The sequence below is a fragment of the Terrapene carolina genome, unplaced genomic scaffold, assembly GCF_002925995.2.
Source record: "Terrapene carolina triunguis isolate 2854851 unplaced genomic scaffold, T_m_triunguis-2.0 Scaffold66, whole genome shotgun sequence".
In the NCBI taxonomy this organism is placed as follows: Eukaryota; Metazoa; Chordata; order Testudines; family Emydidae; genus Terrapene; species Terrapene triunguis.
The window spans coordinates 84,842,495-84,859,413 of NW_020664417.1; the positions used below are offsets into that span (position 1 = coordinate 84,842,495).

Genomic DNA, 16,919 nt, shown 5'->3' on the forward strand with positions numbered 1-16,919 from the left:
TTTCCAAGATTCTGCACTCAGCTATACCTGTACATAAGGACAATGTTGCACAGGTGATGTCAACATTGGTCCTGCAGGATTTTTATTAATGGTGGTGACGTATATGAGCCAGAAAAAATACAGCTTATCCTTTAAATGCCAAGTTGAGTTTGCCAGGCTACTGGTTAGAATAAACATCTTTTTACTTTTAAAGTAAGATAATTTGATTTGATATATAAACATAGAACTTCACAATGCCATATTTAAAGTTCCGTTTCAAAGTTGAATACGTAGTTTTCTGAACTGTCAAAACAAGAGTGTACAGTTTTAATATGCACATGTATTTACCATGATTGTGCATCTATATGGCTCCTAACTGTTCACTTCTGTGATCAGAGGCGGCTCTAGGCACCAGCAAAGCAAGCACGTGCTTGGGGCAGCCCATTTGCAGGGGCGGCAGGGATCCAGCATGGGAGCTGAGAGCCAACAGGGGGCACTCGGAGCTGTAGTTCCTTGGTTAGCTCCCTGCCTATAGAGCCAGCCCTGGAGCAGGGAAAGAACTACATTTCCCAGCATTCCCTTGGCCACTACCAACAGGAAAGAGGGGGCGGAAGTGAGGAAGCTAAGACCTCATGCTGCAGCCTGCTTTGAATGGAGAGCTGCACTGTGAAGGGTAGGGATACCATATTTTAACATTCAAAAAATAGGACACTCCACAGGGAGGGAGGGTAGCCCCACCCTGCCCCCATCCACTCCCTCCGACTGCCCCCCACAGAAACCCCAACCCATCCAACCCCCCTGCTCCCTGTCCCCTGATCACCCCCTCCTGGGACCCCTGCCCCAACTGCCCCCCAGGACCCCACCCCCTATCTAAGCCCCACTGGTCCTTGTCCCCTGATTGCCCCCTCCCGGGACCCCACCCTCTATCTAAGCCTCCCTTCTCCTTGTCCCCAACTGCCCCCTCCTGAGATCCCCACCCCCTACCTGTCCCCTGACAAACCCCTGGGACTCCCATGCCTATCCACCCGCTGCCTGTCCCCTGACTGCCCCCCCGGACCCCCCCCCCCCTTCTCCAACCCCCCAGCCCCCTTACCGTGCCACTCAGACCAGAGTGTCTGGCTTCGCGAAGCGCCAGACACGCTGCTGCATACATGCTGCCGTGCTCCCCTGTGGAGCCACAGCTCCCGCCCCAGCACCTGCCTTCCAGATTTGAACACCTCAAAATTCAGGAGTGCTCAAGCTCAGTTTGGGCGGCTGTTACTTCATTTCTCCCAAATCAAATATACTGATCCACTGTAACTTCCTGTAGAAAAAGTAGGATAAAATTGAGCAAGAAATGCTTCCCAGTGGTTATTAGGACTGGAATTGCTATTTTCAACAGCCATTGCCTTTTGTTTGTTTGTTTGTTTGTTTGTTTAAAAGGAAGACAGTGATATTGCATTGGCAAATTCCCCATAGAAAGAAAGAGTGGAACAAAAGAATAATAAAGGCACCTCAACTTTTCCTCATTTATGTAGGACAGTCTTATAATATGCATCCAGATATCCTCCAATCACACAAGCTGAAAATTGTTCCACTTTACTGCAGTTCTGTAACCATATGGGAACCAATCCTGTCTGTGTTCTGTGCACACCTAAAATTCCTGCTGAATGACCTGCCCTGGGAGCGAGTTACCAGTGACCCAGGGCTGCGGCGGAAGGAGGGAGTGGTGGGGGGATAAGGGGGAGCCCAGGGCTGGGGCAGCAGGGTGTGTGTGTGGGGGAGGGGGAGAGCCCAGGGCTGGGGCGGCAGGTGGGTGCGGGTCGGGGGGGGAAAGCCCAGGGCTGGGGTGGCAGGGGGGTGCGGCGAGGAGCCCAGGGCTGGGATGGGGGGCAGCCAAAATGTGTTTTGCTTGGGGCAGCAAAAAACCTAGAGCCGGCCCTGTCTGTGATTGTGTAGGTGTACAATGTACATTCAAATTAGAAATGGAATCACATGTTCATTTTTAAACAGAGTTCTGGAGAGCTGTCATTTTAGAGTTTGGCCAATTTGTGAATGAAAAATGGTGGATTTGACTTTTTAACTTTTTCTTGAAAAATAATGTAACTCCAATCAATCCAGATACAAAATTTATACTAAGCTGCCTCAACCTAGCCACAATGTTTGATTCTTACCTTCTCGAATTAGATTTACAATGAAAGTACCAATAGACCCTGAAATATGAGGGTAAAATGAAAAACTGTGCTGATATTTAAATTTTCCCTTTAACTCCAAGAAAACCATACTTCATTTTTGCAAAATGAGACTTTTTTGCGTATCAAGATTTCCGATACAAAAGAGATGTCACCTTATTTGGGAAAGTTAATTTTTACTAAATCTCAAAATTAATGTTGCAATATAACTGATGAGTAAGTAGCATAATGATGCATCAATTTCTCTGCTTTTAAAAACAGATTTATTTGGTGTTAAAAAGCCAGTGCATAATATGTACATGCACTCATGCTGCATAAAAGATGAAGATTTCCTGATCTGAAATAGTTTTGCACTTTTTTTCCAGTGACAAATGTTTAGTTAGCCATTCCAAGAACCAACGAGGATGGCTGCAGTCTTCAGAGACATTTTAAGCGGTTGATGTACAGGTTTGTGTTTCCACCAGATGCATCATGGAAATTCTCCTTTTTTTATATCCTCCTGATCTTACAAAATGTCTTGTTTTTAATAAGATGGCAAAAAATTAAAAATGAACAATATTTTCATATTAACTTGCTATTCTGTTATTACTAGGCTTTCTTGTTACAGGGTGCACCACTCACTGCTGGTCTGGCACTTCCTCCTGGTCACTCTTGAGGATTAGCTCTTGAGATCAACATCCCCACACTCGCATCTGCAGCTCCTCTGTCATCCCAGGAACCTCTTTGTGACTCAGCCCTCTGGTCGGGTCATTCAGTGTTCCTCCCTTTCGGGGTAGCGCAGTCCCTTCCACTGCCTTGGTGCCACTCCTTCAGTGGCTGGTAGGAGAACCCAGACCTGCCCTCTACTCCAGGTTCCGGTCCAGAGACCCTCACCTCAGTAGTTCTGGACTTTCCTCTCTTAGCCCTCACTGCTCCTTCCCTGGATGGAGAATTTTAATTATTTTTGGTGCAGAATTTTTAATTTTTGGGCACAGAATTCCCCAAGGAATAATTAATCTATACTGAAGAAGGGATGAGAAGGATGGGGTGGAAATGGATTGTGCCAATGGCATGGAAAGGGTTGTGAAGCTGGAGTAGAAGGGGAAATAGAGGAAGTGCATATGTAAATAGATTGGGAGAAAGGGCATAATTTACTGGAGCTGGGGAAAGAATATGGAAAGATTATGGGGCTTGTGTGAAGAACAGTCAAGCAGACCTTTTCCTCTGAGACAATACTGGGTAAAATTAACTTATGTGCTTTTTAAAATTGTGCCTGCTGTCAGTATTTAAGACAAATATAATTCTTATATTGTAAACTTGTCACTAATCATAGCACAACATATATATGGCACTTTACATGTACAGAGCACTGTACAGACATTAAACAATCCTCAGGACACTCTGTGATAGAGGCTAGTAAATATCCTCATTTTACAGATGAGGAAACAGTGTAGAAATGACTTGTCCAGTGCCACTCACCAAGCAAGTAGCACAGTAGGAATTAAAATTCATGTCCTCTTTATTACCATTCCAGGGCAGGCTATACATACATTGTATATTCTCACATTAGGGTTGACTATACACATACTTGAAAAGCAGCTTGTAATGTCAGCATATTCATATAACTTCCTTAGGTTGTCCTCTTTCACAGATCCTGCATGCCAGATTCAGGAGGTTTCAAACTGTTGCTTGTTACACTGATATTATAATGCATGTACAACACTATACTGACAATATACTGTATTATATTTGCTGTCTGTCCTTCAGGCTCTTGAGATGGAGTTTGTTTGGTTACTTTGGTCATTAAATGATTATAAAGCAGTGTTTCCTGAAAAATTGTCTTGCCTGGTCATATCCTTTGCACCACAGGGCATCTGTACAGTAGAATACACTGTAAAAGAATTCCTCATAAATTGTTTCTGCCTGGGGCCTATTTGCCAAAGAGCTCCAGATACTATACAAAACATAATATGTAAACAATGGTTTAAAAACACAGTTCTGTCACTGAGGACAGAGATCAAGTTGGGGTTTGTTCTTGGGTGCACTCAGTTTTGGGCAGTTGAGTTGTGGAAAGTTTCTTCCACGTCTATGTATCTAAGGCAAACTATTCCACAATAGTGTTATTTTTAGGCTGCAAAACTTGTTGATGTGAATAGTCCTAATGTAACACATGAGTACCTAATTTCTTGTGCTGAGTGATTATTTCTCTTATTAGGGAATACATTAAATACCTTCCAGGATCTTATTCATAGGTATCTTATTTCTAATGGGACCTACCACCACAGTCAGCAGGAATATCCAGTCTCTGCTGCTGCTCTTCCTCCTCCAGGAATTTCCAACTTCAGCTTGATATTCAGTAGGGTCTGGTAGTCTTACAGATACGTGGACAAATGAGTCTTGGTCTCTAGTAGCTCACATTCTAGCTAGACAATGATTTCCTGAAGCCCAGCCACCTTCTCCAGGTGATGAGCCTCTTTCTCTTCAAATTGTTTCTCCAGAGCTTCATTCTGGGCCCTCAGAGCATCAATGTGGTTTTCCAGGTCAGTTACCTGAAAAGAATACTTGTTGATCTCTCATGATCTTAATATTCTTTTCATAGTTGGAAGCTTGACTCTTAAGAGTGTCATACTTTGCTTTATACCATTTCTCTGCTTCAGGGTTGGTTGTGGCAGCCAGCCCAAATCAAGGAGCTCTGATGTCATGCAGGGCAGCAGCATGGTCTGGGAAGTTGGACTCCAGGTCTACAGAGAGTTTGGATCCCTGGATCTATTTCTGAAGGTCAGTGATCTCTTCCTCATGAAGTTTCTTAAGAAATGCTGTCTCATCCACCAACAGCTGCACTCTTCTCTCCAGGTCAAGCTTCTGCACTGTGCATTGTCTACGTCCTGACAGAACTCTGTCAGGGTCCTGTTAGCCTTATCTGTTATGGAAGATATTTGTGTAATATGTAAATTGCAACCTGTCTTAAGTGACAGACTGTTATTCACTTACCACAAGGTCAACTGATTTTAGTTTTGTAACTTAGTGTGAGAGACTCCAGGGAGGAAAATCACAAAGTTACAACTAATCTTTCCCTTTGTTCAGCTGTATGTTCATCCCTCAAAGTCAACCCATCCCAGAAAATAAATAAATGTTTTGTTACACATTGAGATTGGAGTTCATAAGGTGTGTGTTCCATTCATCAGAAGGACTTTTCTAGTCTGATATTAGCCACCACACACATATGGAGGCCATAGACAACAGCAACAGATCAAACCCCTTTGAGCTGGAGATAATGCTTGAAATCAGTTTTGATCCTATGCACCACATTATCATTTATCACAGTGTCTAAAAGTTTGCTGCCTAAACCTGAGTAGTCTATTATTACATTAGGATCCAGGGCCAGATTTTGAAGGCGATTACTGTGGAATATATAGACAACTTCTACGGACATTGACGGAATTATTCAGTGTTTGGACCCCTTTATTCCACTTAAATAAACACAAGGAATCAAAGGTGTTAACATGACCCTGAAATTGTCCAACATTAAACAGTAGCAATCCCATTTTCGAGAAAACAAAACAGATCAAACACACACAAAAGAAAAGAACAGCGAAGGTAGAAAATGCAGTTTCTGTTTCTGGTGTTGACTCTTACTTGCAACCTTGCTGCTGGAGACACAGGCACAGCATAGTCTTATCAGCCATTCTGGGTCCATTCACACAGGGGGGGGAAAAAAAAAAAAGGCAAAACCCAGAACCAATCTCAGCCCCAGTCAACTGACTGAGGCTCATAGGGCTCACACCGTGGGGCTAAAAATAGCCGTGTAGATATCTGGGCTCTGGCTAGAGTCTAGGTTTCAGCAAACACCTACACAGCTATTTTTAGCCCCATAGTGTAAGCCCAAGTCAGTTGACCTGTGCTCTGAGACTTGCTGCCACAGGTCTTTTTGTTGTTTTGTTTTGTTTTGTTGGCAAACTTGTACCAAGATCAACTGTGGAGATGTGAGGAAAGAAGGCAGAAATATAGGAAGTAAGTGTGGGGGAGAGAGAAGTTACTAAAGGGAAGCAGGAGGAGCTGCTGAGAGACAGTGAGAAAAGAAAAGGTTTCTGAGGAAAAGCAGGAGGGGCTGTTCATAGAGTTGGAGGAACCGCTGGGGGAGGACTTTTATGAGTCAGAGTTTGGCAGCCTCACTGGATTCGGTTGTGAAGCATGTAAATATTCATTCAGCAGGGACTACATTTGGATTAGGTTAGCGGCTAGCGCTGTGGCAGAAAGCAATTCTATCACAGTATGAACAGTGCTGAGAACTGCAGATTAGACCAGAGTTAAGACTGAGGCAGCAAACAATAGAAGGAAGGAAGCGCACAGTTAAAGAGGGGACACACTTGCAGAACCAGAACATTTCTATGGAGAGCAGTTTACTGGGACAGACATTTTGTGTGGTACCTTTGATATTACAATAATTCTGGGTGAATAAGAGATTTCTCCTCTCCGATCCAGCGTCTCCTTTTGCCTGCTTCTACAGAAAACTCCTAAGATTTTGTGACATCATCTTGTCACTATGTGAATGCAGGATGTTTCTGGCCAGATTCTGAATTTGAATGCGTTCGTTTCAATGGCAGCCCCATGCACAGAGGAAAGAATACACTTTGGTGAAGTGACTTCACTTTAGGATCAAAGAGGAAGCAAAAATGGGATGAATGGCTCAAGTCCTTCTTAAAATTCAAATATATTTGATAAGTGGGGAAAAAGCACATTGGATAGCTATGAAACGTGTGCAAGTAGAATATATGTTTACGTGCTCCATGCTGTGAAACCTGCTCCCCTATGCAATTTTTGTGCTTTATGCTTAGCAGAGGTTAGCGAGGGACAAATATTCCCCTCCCACACACCACATAAGCTATGGAGCAACAGCAGAATTGTTCTGTGGTCATTATTGCAAACTGACAGTACAACAGGACCCATAGACCCTGCACTCCTTTGCTAACATTTTAACAGAACTAGATGAGACCGCGGTCAAAATGTCTACTCCTGATCTACAGCAGAACTTATATTATTGATAGTACTGATGCAGCTACTCTTTTGTTTAAAAAAATGGGAAAGGGATGACCTACTGTACATCAACCCTCTGCCTACTCTTTTGGGTTGGGGGGGTTGTGCTGCAGCCAATGCAGAGAGTTTCATATTCAGCTGTGAACTGCCTTGTTTTTCTTATTTTCTGTTGCAAGATTAATGTTCCCCAGTGTAGTTCATTTTGAGTGATTATTTGCATACATGTCAGTGAAGTCCTTCAGTGAGATTCCTGTGATGGCTGCCAGAATCTGACTCACCACAATCACACTTAATTCTCCATGATAGTCCTCATTTAAGGTCTCAGAGCTTTTTTAACTAAAAAGTTTAATTCTTAGAACAGCCTCTTACTGGCAAGTGTGTGACAGTGACAGGAATAGAACCCTGTAGTCCTGACCTCCATCCAAGAGTGTAAACGCTATTGTATTATCAGAGCTCAGCAAACATGGGCAGAAATTGAAACAACCAATGTGTATTTAGGGTCTTTTTTAGAATACAATTCTATTCTATCTAGGTTTTTATACCGAATTATCATCATAGTATCTGAATACCTGTGGCAGTGAGGCCAGATTTTGTGCTAGAGTGAAGCTATTTATTTATTTATTTATTTTTATACACAAAATGTTTCCTTCAAAAAATTAACATTTGAGTTGTTAGCGCAGATGGTAGGAAATTCTCATGTGCTTGTTCTGGAGTTCCTCTGAAATAATGAAATATTCAAGGAGAATGTTGAATGGAGTGGTCAGGACTTAAGAAAAGCCACTGTAGGATATAGGGTGGGTTGGTTCTGAACAAGGTCAGGAGTTCCAGGGCTGTAGGAACAGAGGCAGTGGTGAGAGCAGGAGAACAGGACTGCGGATTAGATTGGTTTGGAGGTTTATTAAGCCAATAGCAAACGGGGTCACAAGTAGGATCATGTCTCCTTACCTTGCTACCCCAGGCAACACACTTGCAATGATACAAAATTCAAATTCCACTGAATCATTTGGATTCTGATTAGATTTCTGTGAAGAGGGTCTTTGAACTGGATTAGTTCAAACTGAACACTCCATTGAAATGAATAAGGGAAATTCATGTCTTGGGGCTTGGTCCTGAAATCAGCTGCCAGGCTCCCATTTGACTGGAAACCATTGGTCATCAGTTTATATTTTCAAGGTTCATTGCAGCTAGAAAGGCTATAAATATATTTTAAATTAAAGTTTATTTTATTCTGTAGAATTATTCTACACAATACCCCTAATTCTCCAATAACCTTGAAGGACCTTGTTTCCTTGTGCTCCCCATTTACCTGTCTGTATCCATATTTCTCTTGTCTTTAAGTGTCAGCTTTTTGGGGCTGGGACCATCTTTTTGTTCTGCATCTGTACATTGCCTGGTACAATGGGGTACCGGTCAATGACTGGGGTCTTAGGAGCTAACCCAATACAAATAATAAATAACAATAATAAGGAACCATGTCCATGATCAATAGCTGGTGTGCAAGTCCACTCCTTTTTCTTTCACACACTGGACTGGGTAATGAACCACTCATCTAAACAACTGAATCTCAAGACGCTGTGTGAGACCCTGATATCCTGACAGATTAATCCTGATGTTTAGACCAACTCCTCCAAAGCTAATCTGCTGGGGAATAAATGCCGGGCATACGGTTGTTGGGAGAATGTAAAGTACTTCCCAAAGTTCTGATGGGCATAAATCCAGACCACAGATGGTATTATATTGCCTTTGAAGAGAACAAAAATCCTTTCAAAGGCTATACAGCTAGACTTTATTTAGATTTAGACTTCCACTTTGTGCCTGGGTCCCTTCTTATTTAAAATCGGCCATGCTATGAGAAAGCATTATAAGCCTATTCATAATTGCACACTTACAGTTTGATTTTGGCAGGCCAAATACTATAGCTGGATTTTATGAAGGATTAAAAAGGCTGGTGTAGATAGCCTATTCAAACCCTCTCAGTCTGAAATGGAGCAATAACTTAACATTTTCAAAGAAGGGAGCATATTATGACAGGTGCTTACTGGTCTTTCACAAGGACCTTTTTATGTTTCTACTGGTGTCCGTCAGCCTCTGAGAGAGATTGGTTTATCAAAGCCACAACTAACTGCTGCTATGTAGCAAACTCATAGCACAGCAAGTTGTGTAGCAATCAGTGATCCACAGTTCCTTTCTTCTCAAAGGAAACTGTCAATCATAAACATTTCTGTTTGCGTCCTTTACTACTACTGCTGCATTGGGTGGGATGAGGTAAAATGGGGCCGAGTTGGGGCTGCCCTCTGATCCAGCACTCTTCAGACCCAGAACTGTGTAGGGGAGACCTGCTCTGGGATACCAGAAACCATATGATATACCACCTTCTCCCCTGCCATGTGGCCTTTTGGAAAGACACTGCCTGAAGCTGGCACAGCAGGTGAAGAAAGCAGTGCAAGCAGGTTCCAATGGACCTGGTGATATCATCAGGGTGCTTTCTGCAACGTTAACTCAGAACACTCTCTCACGCCTGTGCTGCTTGGCAGTTTACTCCAGTCCTTCCTGTCTCCTCCTCCACAGTCTCCAGTCCCCTCCTTTCCTTCCCCCTTTCCAGCTAATCCCCTCCTGACATAACCACACTGAAAGAATTTAAATAACCAAACCAACCAACATGACATTTGGAGCTTAGTCCTGGATTTATGAGCCTATTGAGCCATCACATTGTTCATATTGCTTGTATGGTCTATCCATTTCTCCTACCTTGAATCCGTCTTGTCTAGTTAGAAGGTAAGATTTGGGGGCAGAGGCTGTCTCTTATTGTCCCTAGCACAATAAGGCTCTATTCTTGGTTGACCCCTAAGCTCTACTGTAATAAGTATGATGAACAATGAAAAATAATTGATCACGTCCATAGGCATTTAAAATATAATTTCTTATCTTTTACCTTACAGGCCACAACTTCCCTCCTTTTGTTGAGGATTTTGGCAAACTTTGGGGAACCAGGATGGTGACATCATAACTTGAGGCTGAAACCTGAGCTACAGCTCTCCAAATGCCCAGCTGATGGGCAGAGGGGATGCTGTGTGGGGAAGGTGTTTGTCTAAAACGGAGCATTCTCTTCATATCGTTTAGGGCAGTGATACGCAGACCTCACCAGTTCAGGAGCCAAATTGGCGATCAACATTACCCAAAAGAGCCACAGTTGTGTGACTTCATTGTTTCATTTACTATAATACTATTCATATTTAAACAGTATGACGGGAAATATTTAGTTTATAATATATATTATTCTCACAGCATATATGTTAATAACTTAGTGCAAATCGATAACTTAATTGGGTAATAACATAGTAAAAGCATCCTGATCGGTTAATAATGTTAATATCATGTGCTGCAAAGAGTTGCAGGAGACACATTAAAGAGGCACTTGTGGTTCAGGTGCCTCAGTCTGAGTATCACTGATTTAGGGGCTAGGAAATATGTAGTTCAGGTACCAATTGCAAGTTATGATGTCTCCATTCAAATACAGATAAACAGAATGCAACTCAGGATCTACTTCACTGTGCTGCTGCTATTGCTGTTTTCTTTAAAATAAATCATGTGTTAAAACTTGTCAGTCAAAAATAATAATTAAAAAAATCTTTAAGAACATGCTAAATTTACATTGTTACTATCAAATCAAAATTTCTTGCTGCTGGTTTTTCACATGTTGCTAACTTACACTTTTCTTTTCTCTTATTTTTAAACAAGTCGCATTTCTGCAAGATTTGTGCTACGTAACTTTCCTGTGTCCTATGGGCTGAGTGATGGACCAATACAATTTTCATTTACTTGTGGGAAACTCAGTTTGACATGGAGGTACAAAAGTGCTTCTGAAAAGAGAATGGGGAATTCTGAAACCTCTGCTGAGAAACAAAAGCAGAAACTAATCTGGGGTGTGGCAGAAAGCCCAATTTTTCTTGGTCTGAAGATCACAAAGTGCTTTGCCAATATTAATGAATTGAATTTTATAGCATCCTAAGGTAGGTATTATCCTCATTTTGCAAATAGGAGACACTGAGACACACAGAGAGTAAGTGACTTGCCAAAGGTCACACAGGAAGTCTGAGGCAGAACTGAAAATAGAATCCAGGAGCCTTACTTTCAGTCTTGTGCTTTAACCACATGACCATCCATAATCTAATTGTACAAGCCACTATTCAAATACCAAATGAGACACAGCATTTATATGAATGGGCAAGGGGGTAAGATGTTCGGTCAGACTAGGAGAGTGGACCACTGCAGTGGTGCCGAAGTTTGGTAACAATATGTACTGATGGGGAACAGGCTGAGTGAACTGGCTGTGGCAGTATAGATATGAAAAATTATGTTCCAAAATTCTCTCACTTTCCTAGACATTAATTATATGTAAATATATGTAACCCTGAAATATACACTGAGCCAGATCAGGGCCGGCTCCAGGGTTTTGGCCGCCCCAAGCAGCCAAAAAAAAAAAAGAAAAGCCGCGATCGCGATCTGCAGCGGCAATTTGGCTGGAGGTCCTTCGCTCCGAGCCGGAGTGAGGGACTGTCTGCCGAATTGCTGCCGAATAGCTGGACCTGCCGCCCCTCTCTGGAGTGGCCGCCCCAAGCACCTGCTTGCCAAGCTGGTGCCTGGAGCCGGCCCTGGGCCAGATCTTCAGCTGATGTAAACCAGCACAGCTCCAGTGAGTGAAGTCAATTCAGCTATGCTGTATTACACCATCTGAGTATCTGCCCTAACTCAGCCACCTTAATTTTATTTCTTTTCCTTGTGATTTTCTGTCAGAAGAATCCACACATTTCAACATCCAGAGTTTATTTGTAAGAGATTAAACTTTTTCTTAATAAAAATAAGCATGGGCGCACACTAAAAAGTCACATTCTGTTAGCCTTGATTACACTAGGGAAATTTTGCAAATATTTCCTGCTGAAGCTAACACTGTAGCAACAGAAGGGCTTGTGTAGGTAGGAGGCTGCTATTTTATGTACTGTGTCTTAACCACTAACACTAGCATCAGCCAGTGACCTATTTATACCAGGGCTTCCAAGATTGCTACTAGTGTTGGAGCTGAACTGCTGGGCAACAAAGGGAAATGTTTGCAAACTTTCCCTAATGTAGACAAGACTACTGCAAGAGAGAAGTGTGTCTGAGCACAGAATTAGGAGTCAGAAACTTCTGTTTGTATTCCAGCTCTAATACTAACTCTATGGCCTTGAGGATACCAACTTCTGCCTCCGTTTTTCCTGCTGTAAAAAGGAGATAAAATGATGACCTCACAGGGATTTTATACTATCAGTGGTTTTCATAGGATCTGCATTACATTTGGCATCTATAACACAGATGTTTGTACAGTTGACGTTGTATGACAACCCTAATATTCTCAGTGAGGAGTCATAGGTGAAAAATAAAAACATTTCCTTTTAGATACGGATGTAATCTCAACATTTTTTAACCAAGATCTGGATGTTGAAATGTTTGGTCAACATTAACCTTAGATTAGAGCTAAAGTCTCAAGCTTAAGGTAGGGCAGTTTACCTGGCTGTCTCAGGGGAGGAGCAGTTAACAGGCTGAGGCAGTTTGTGGGACTGTCTTGAGTTTGGGGGCCAGTTTGGGGGATGTCTTGGGTTTGGCTGGTCAGTTAACAGACTGAGGCAGTTTGTGGGACTGTCTTGAGTTTGGGGGCCAGTTTGGGAGATGTCTTGGGTTTGACTGGTGAGTTAACAGGCTGGGGCAGTTTGTGGGGCGTCTTAGTTTTTTTTGGGGGGGGGGGGATTATCTAAATGAGGCGGGGGCTCTAAAAAAGAGCTGCTGAGAGGGACTTTACACACTGCCAACTCGTTCCTCGGCAGAGCGGGCAACTCTCCCATTAAATGAATTCTCCTCTGCGGGCGTTTCCCTCCCGGGGAGTGAGGCTGGGGGCACAGTGGCACCCCCAGAAGCTGTTCTCTTCCCCCTTGGCAGGACTCAGCCCAGCAGCAGCAGCCCGGAAGAGGAAGCGCCGCGGCCGTGTGGAGCGCTCTTCAGCTGTTGGGAAGCAGAGGTGGCGCTGGTCCCTGTGCACCGGGCAGCTTGCGGCGCCCCCTCCCTTCCCCGGCCAGCATCGCGCGGGGGAGGAGCGCGCCTGGGCGAGGTGAGCTAAGGAAGGTGCAGATGGACGCGGACAGGTGAGGGCTTTGTGCCGGGGGAAGGGGCTGGGGGAGGATCGGTGCTGGGCATAGTGAGCAGGATGCGGGGCTGTCTCCGATGGGGGGACAGTTTGCAGGGGATATGTGTGGGGGTGTGTCCCGGACATGGGGTGGCTACAGCTCACACCTGGGGACAGGGGGCAGTGACTAGTACGTCAGTCTCCAGCACCCCAAGCCAGAATAATGTCCCCCTAAGTGAAGCTTTGGTCTCTGCGTCTCATTCAAACTCCCCTCCCCGCCTCCCCCTTCGCTCGTGTGTCTCTAGTCACGCTGGGGCTCAGAGGAGGTTAAGTAGTTTGTGAAACTGGCCCTGCTGCTCTTTCTCTCTCCAGAATCAAACCCAGTCTCTTAATGAGTCACAAAAGCCTTCTCCAGACTGGCAGACCAATCCCGAGGTGGGAAATCCGGGGTTTCCTCCTCCAGCAGAAGCCCAGCAAGGCAAGGAGCTGTGGGGTTGAGGCTGGCCGCTGGCAAATGACTAAGGCCCTAGGTGTGAGTTATGGACCGGGTCAGCTTCCAAGTCAGTTCTTTTATTGGAACCGGGAGGCTGGTGTCCCTGGCCGGGACTGAATACGTGTAATGAGGGCTGGAAAGGGAAGGAGGAAGCAAGTAACAAAGAGGGGAAGACACAGGGGATTTGTGGAGGAAACTCAAAGAGGGAGAGGTTCAGGTGTCTGGACACAAACTTGTTCCAGTAAGTGAAGAGATTTCTGTCACAGTTCTTGAGGGAATTGCACCTCTGACTCCTTCATGGGGGCTGCCCTCTGAGATCTCAGACCTCTAGCCATCACCTTTCTTCGGGCAACATCCTGCAATCTGTTCCCTCCAGACGTGGGACTCAGCTGCAGTTCCTCCTGCTTCACTGTGATTCTCTCAGAGGTCTGACTTCAGTTCAGCACCCACACTTCTGTTCTCTCAGGGGACAATAATAGGGTTAACCAGTGACCAGCCTACTCTCATAAAGTAAAGTATTGTTTATTTAGAACAAAGGCATTATAGAGGAAGCATATCTTAAAGAAAAGAAAAAGTTTATAGGCATGCCTAGCTTATCAGGTGTCACCCATCTTCCCCATGGAGACACTGGCAGGTTCCAAAGTACTTCAGGTCCTGCACAGGATCTGTGCCCCTTGGTCACAATCTCATGTCCATTTGTGGATCAAGGGTGACTGACCTCTCTCCCCGGTGAGAGTTGTTTCTTTATACAGTTTTCAGTTCTTTGTTTGCCAGGCCTCTTGAACCAGGTCAAACCACTATATGCTCTTTCCCCAGGGGGTAAAACTTCCACAGACTTCTTACCTGCATAAGAGATTTGCATTAATTACCCCCAGTGCTGTAAGTAGGCATATTGGTGCCCGGGGTGAGCAACTATATTTGCGTCCTCTACCATTTTTTTTTCATTTTTCCACCCAGAGGTGACACGTGGGGGGCTGAGGGGGGAAATGCATGGTCACATGCCTCTCCCCCCAAGATTTTTTGGTTGCGCGCCCCCCCCCAACCCAGACAGGCTGGGTGGTCTGCTGAGATGAGTCAGAGGGTGGAGGTGGTGTCCCCTCCCCCCCGCCGACCAAGCCCTCGCCACGCCTCTATTTGCGCCCTGGGAAGATGCCCTGGTTATGGCTCTGATTATCCCTCAGTGATTTGAGTTCCTGCATTGAGCCAGAAATGCAATCACCAGCTAGCCCATAAAGATACATATAACATTTATAAAGCTGATACAATTGTCTTTGACTATTCCATGTGTTCATAGTATCTGTCACATCTCAGCATAATAGTTTTTGAATGTTCCATGCTTCCAGAGCATTGCATCTGTCACTATTTCCTTGAACTAAAATATTCCCTAGTATAGAATGGCCATTGCAGGAAGCAAGGTGGGCTGCCATGGCAGAGATGCGGTGTTGCTTGTATTGAATGAAGAAGGGTGGTTATGTATTATGAAGTGCAGTTTGGCTTGCTTGCTGGAGAAGAAGGCGAAGGCCTGCACAACAACCTCTCCTGACCACTAACCAGAGAAGAATGAGAATGGAAAAATTCCTGGCCCAAGTGTCAAGGCCAAAACTAATGCTCACAGTTGACTTCAACTACCCAGATATCTTTTAGATAAATAAATAATCAGGGCTCCTGATTTTTGGTTTTATGTGATAAACATCTCTGATTTAAAAAAAAAATTGAAAGTGGTATTTATCCAATAAACACGAGAAATGGTTACTTGTATCTAAGGGCTTGTCTTCGCAGAGTAGTATGTGGACTGCAAGGGTATGATTTCTAAAGTGCACTAATGTGGCATATTAATTAGTCCATGTAAACACTGCTGGCGTTCCCTAAAGTGTAGTAGTATTTGAAACAATGCTAAATTAAAGTGCACTAAAGAACATTACAAAGAAGTTACTCATTACAATATATACTTTACTTGTTACATTATATTCAAAGAGCCATAAATCCTATGATTTTTTGGACCGCTACACAAAATTCAAAAGTTGCTAATAAAAAACCCAGAAAAACAGAGGCCCTACAACTAATGCTAAATGTTTATAATTAGAGTGACTTGCAATTAAAAAAAAAAGTGTCATATACTCTTATACAAAAAGAAAAAACCCGTTACATGCAGTAGTAGGTTCAGTTGCATTCTGGCAACAATTGTTGTTAATAAATGGATTGTAAGTGTCCTCCTCTTTTGTTTATCGGAGAATGTTAGTTCTTTAATAGTTTAGCTGCAATAATCAATAACGCAATACTAAAGAATTGTAGTGAAAAGATCTATCTGTGAACACAAATAGTTTTAAGATCTCCAGTGAGTGTTACTTGGTTTAGCACAATTTTATATCCCCAGTGGTTTGTACCTGGAATACAAAGTATATCTTTAATATAGAACTTATGCCAGAAATTATTCAGTGGGCCTGATCCTGAGCAATGGAAGTCAATAGTAGTTTGGCTATTAATTGAAGGAGGATAAAGAGGTAGTTTTCCCCATTTTTACTGCTTGATCCAGTAAACACAGAATCAGATTTTAAATTTGTTTTGTTTTTTTGGGTTGTCGGGACCTTGGGAGGGAAGATTGTTATGTGAAGTGTAGAGAAATTGTGCTGCAGTGTTTTGACAATATCATGGATAAAAATATATTTTTTAAAAAAGGATATATCAATTTAACAATGTTTCTTATTTAAAGTAAATACATTTTTCTTTTAAAAAATTAACCTATTTTAAAATTAAATTTGAAATTGTGGCAGCCTATGGTAAGGCCTAAACATACTATAATCCATTAAACTCACTAAAATAAAAATAATAAAATGCTGCATCAATGATGCCTCCTAAAATTTTAAAGATATTAAAAGGGGCTGCATTTTTAACTATGTACAGAATCAAGGGGAATATCTTTAACTTTACAGAATCAGAGGAAGCATATTTAATTTTTCAGGTCAACTCAAGCTTTAAATGTGTCACAATGTCATGAACTTTATTAAATGTCTATGTTATTTTCAGCCTTTACAATTGAATGAATGATGGTATTCGCATTTTCACAAATGTGAGTACTTTCAATTTCTGTTGTGCAGGAAAGCTTCTGCCT

At 43.1% G+C, this 16,919-nt stretch overlaps 2 protein-coding genes and 1 pseudogene across 3 annotated transcripts in view; 2 read left to right on the forward strand and 1 right to left on the reverse strand.

Moving 5' to 3' along the window:
- The window catches only part of NOP14 (NOP14 nucleolar protein), a 45,356-nt gene extending 41,391 nt beyond the window's left edge, over positions 1 to 3,965 (forward strand). The window contains exon 19 of the transcript XR_003369618.2: positions 2,516 to 3,965. The gene's annotated coding sequence lies outside the window, so the exon portion shown is untranslated. The remainder of the gene's footprint in view (positions 1 to 2,515) is intronic.
- Positions 3,966 to 4,414: 449 nt separating this feature from the next.
- Positions 4,415 to 5,562, reverse strand: LOC112105685 (annotated as a pseudogene).
- Positions 5,563 to 6,078: 516 nt separating this feature from the next.
- MFSD10 (major facilitator superfamily domain containing 10) overlaps positions 6,079 to 16,919 on the forward strand; it is a 42,791-nt gene continuing 31,950 nt past the window's right edge. The window contains exon 1 of one of the 2 annotated variants that reach the window (XM_024198575.3): positions 6,079 to 6,140. Coding sequence is in view for 1 of the 2 variants with exons in the window: in XM_026648077.2 (XP_026503862.1) it covers positions 13,323 to 13,336 (14 nt within the window). In the remaining variant the exon portion in view is untranslated. Of the gene's footprint in view, positions 6,141 to 13,212; positions 13,337 to 16,919 lie in introns of those variants that run through there. The other variant, XM_026648077.2, reaches the window with a different exon arrangement.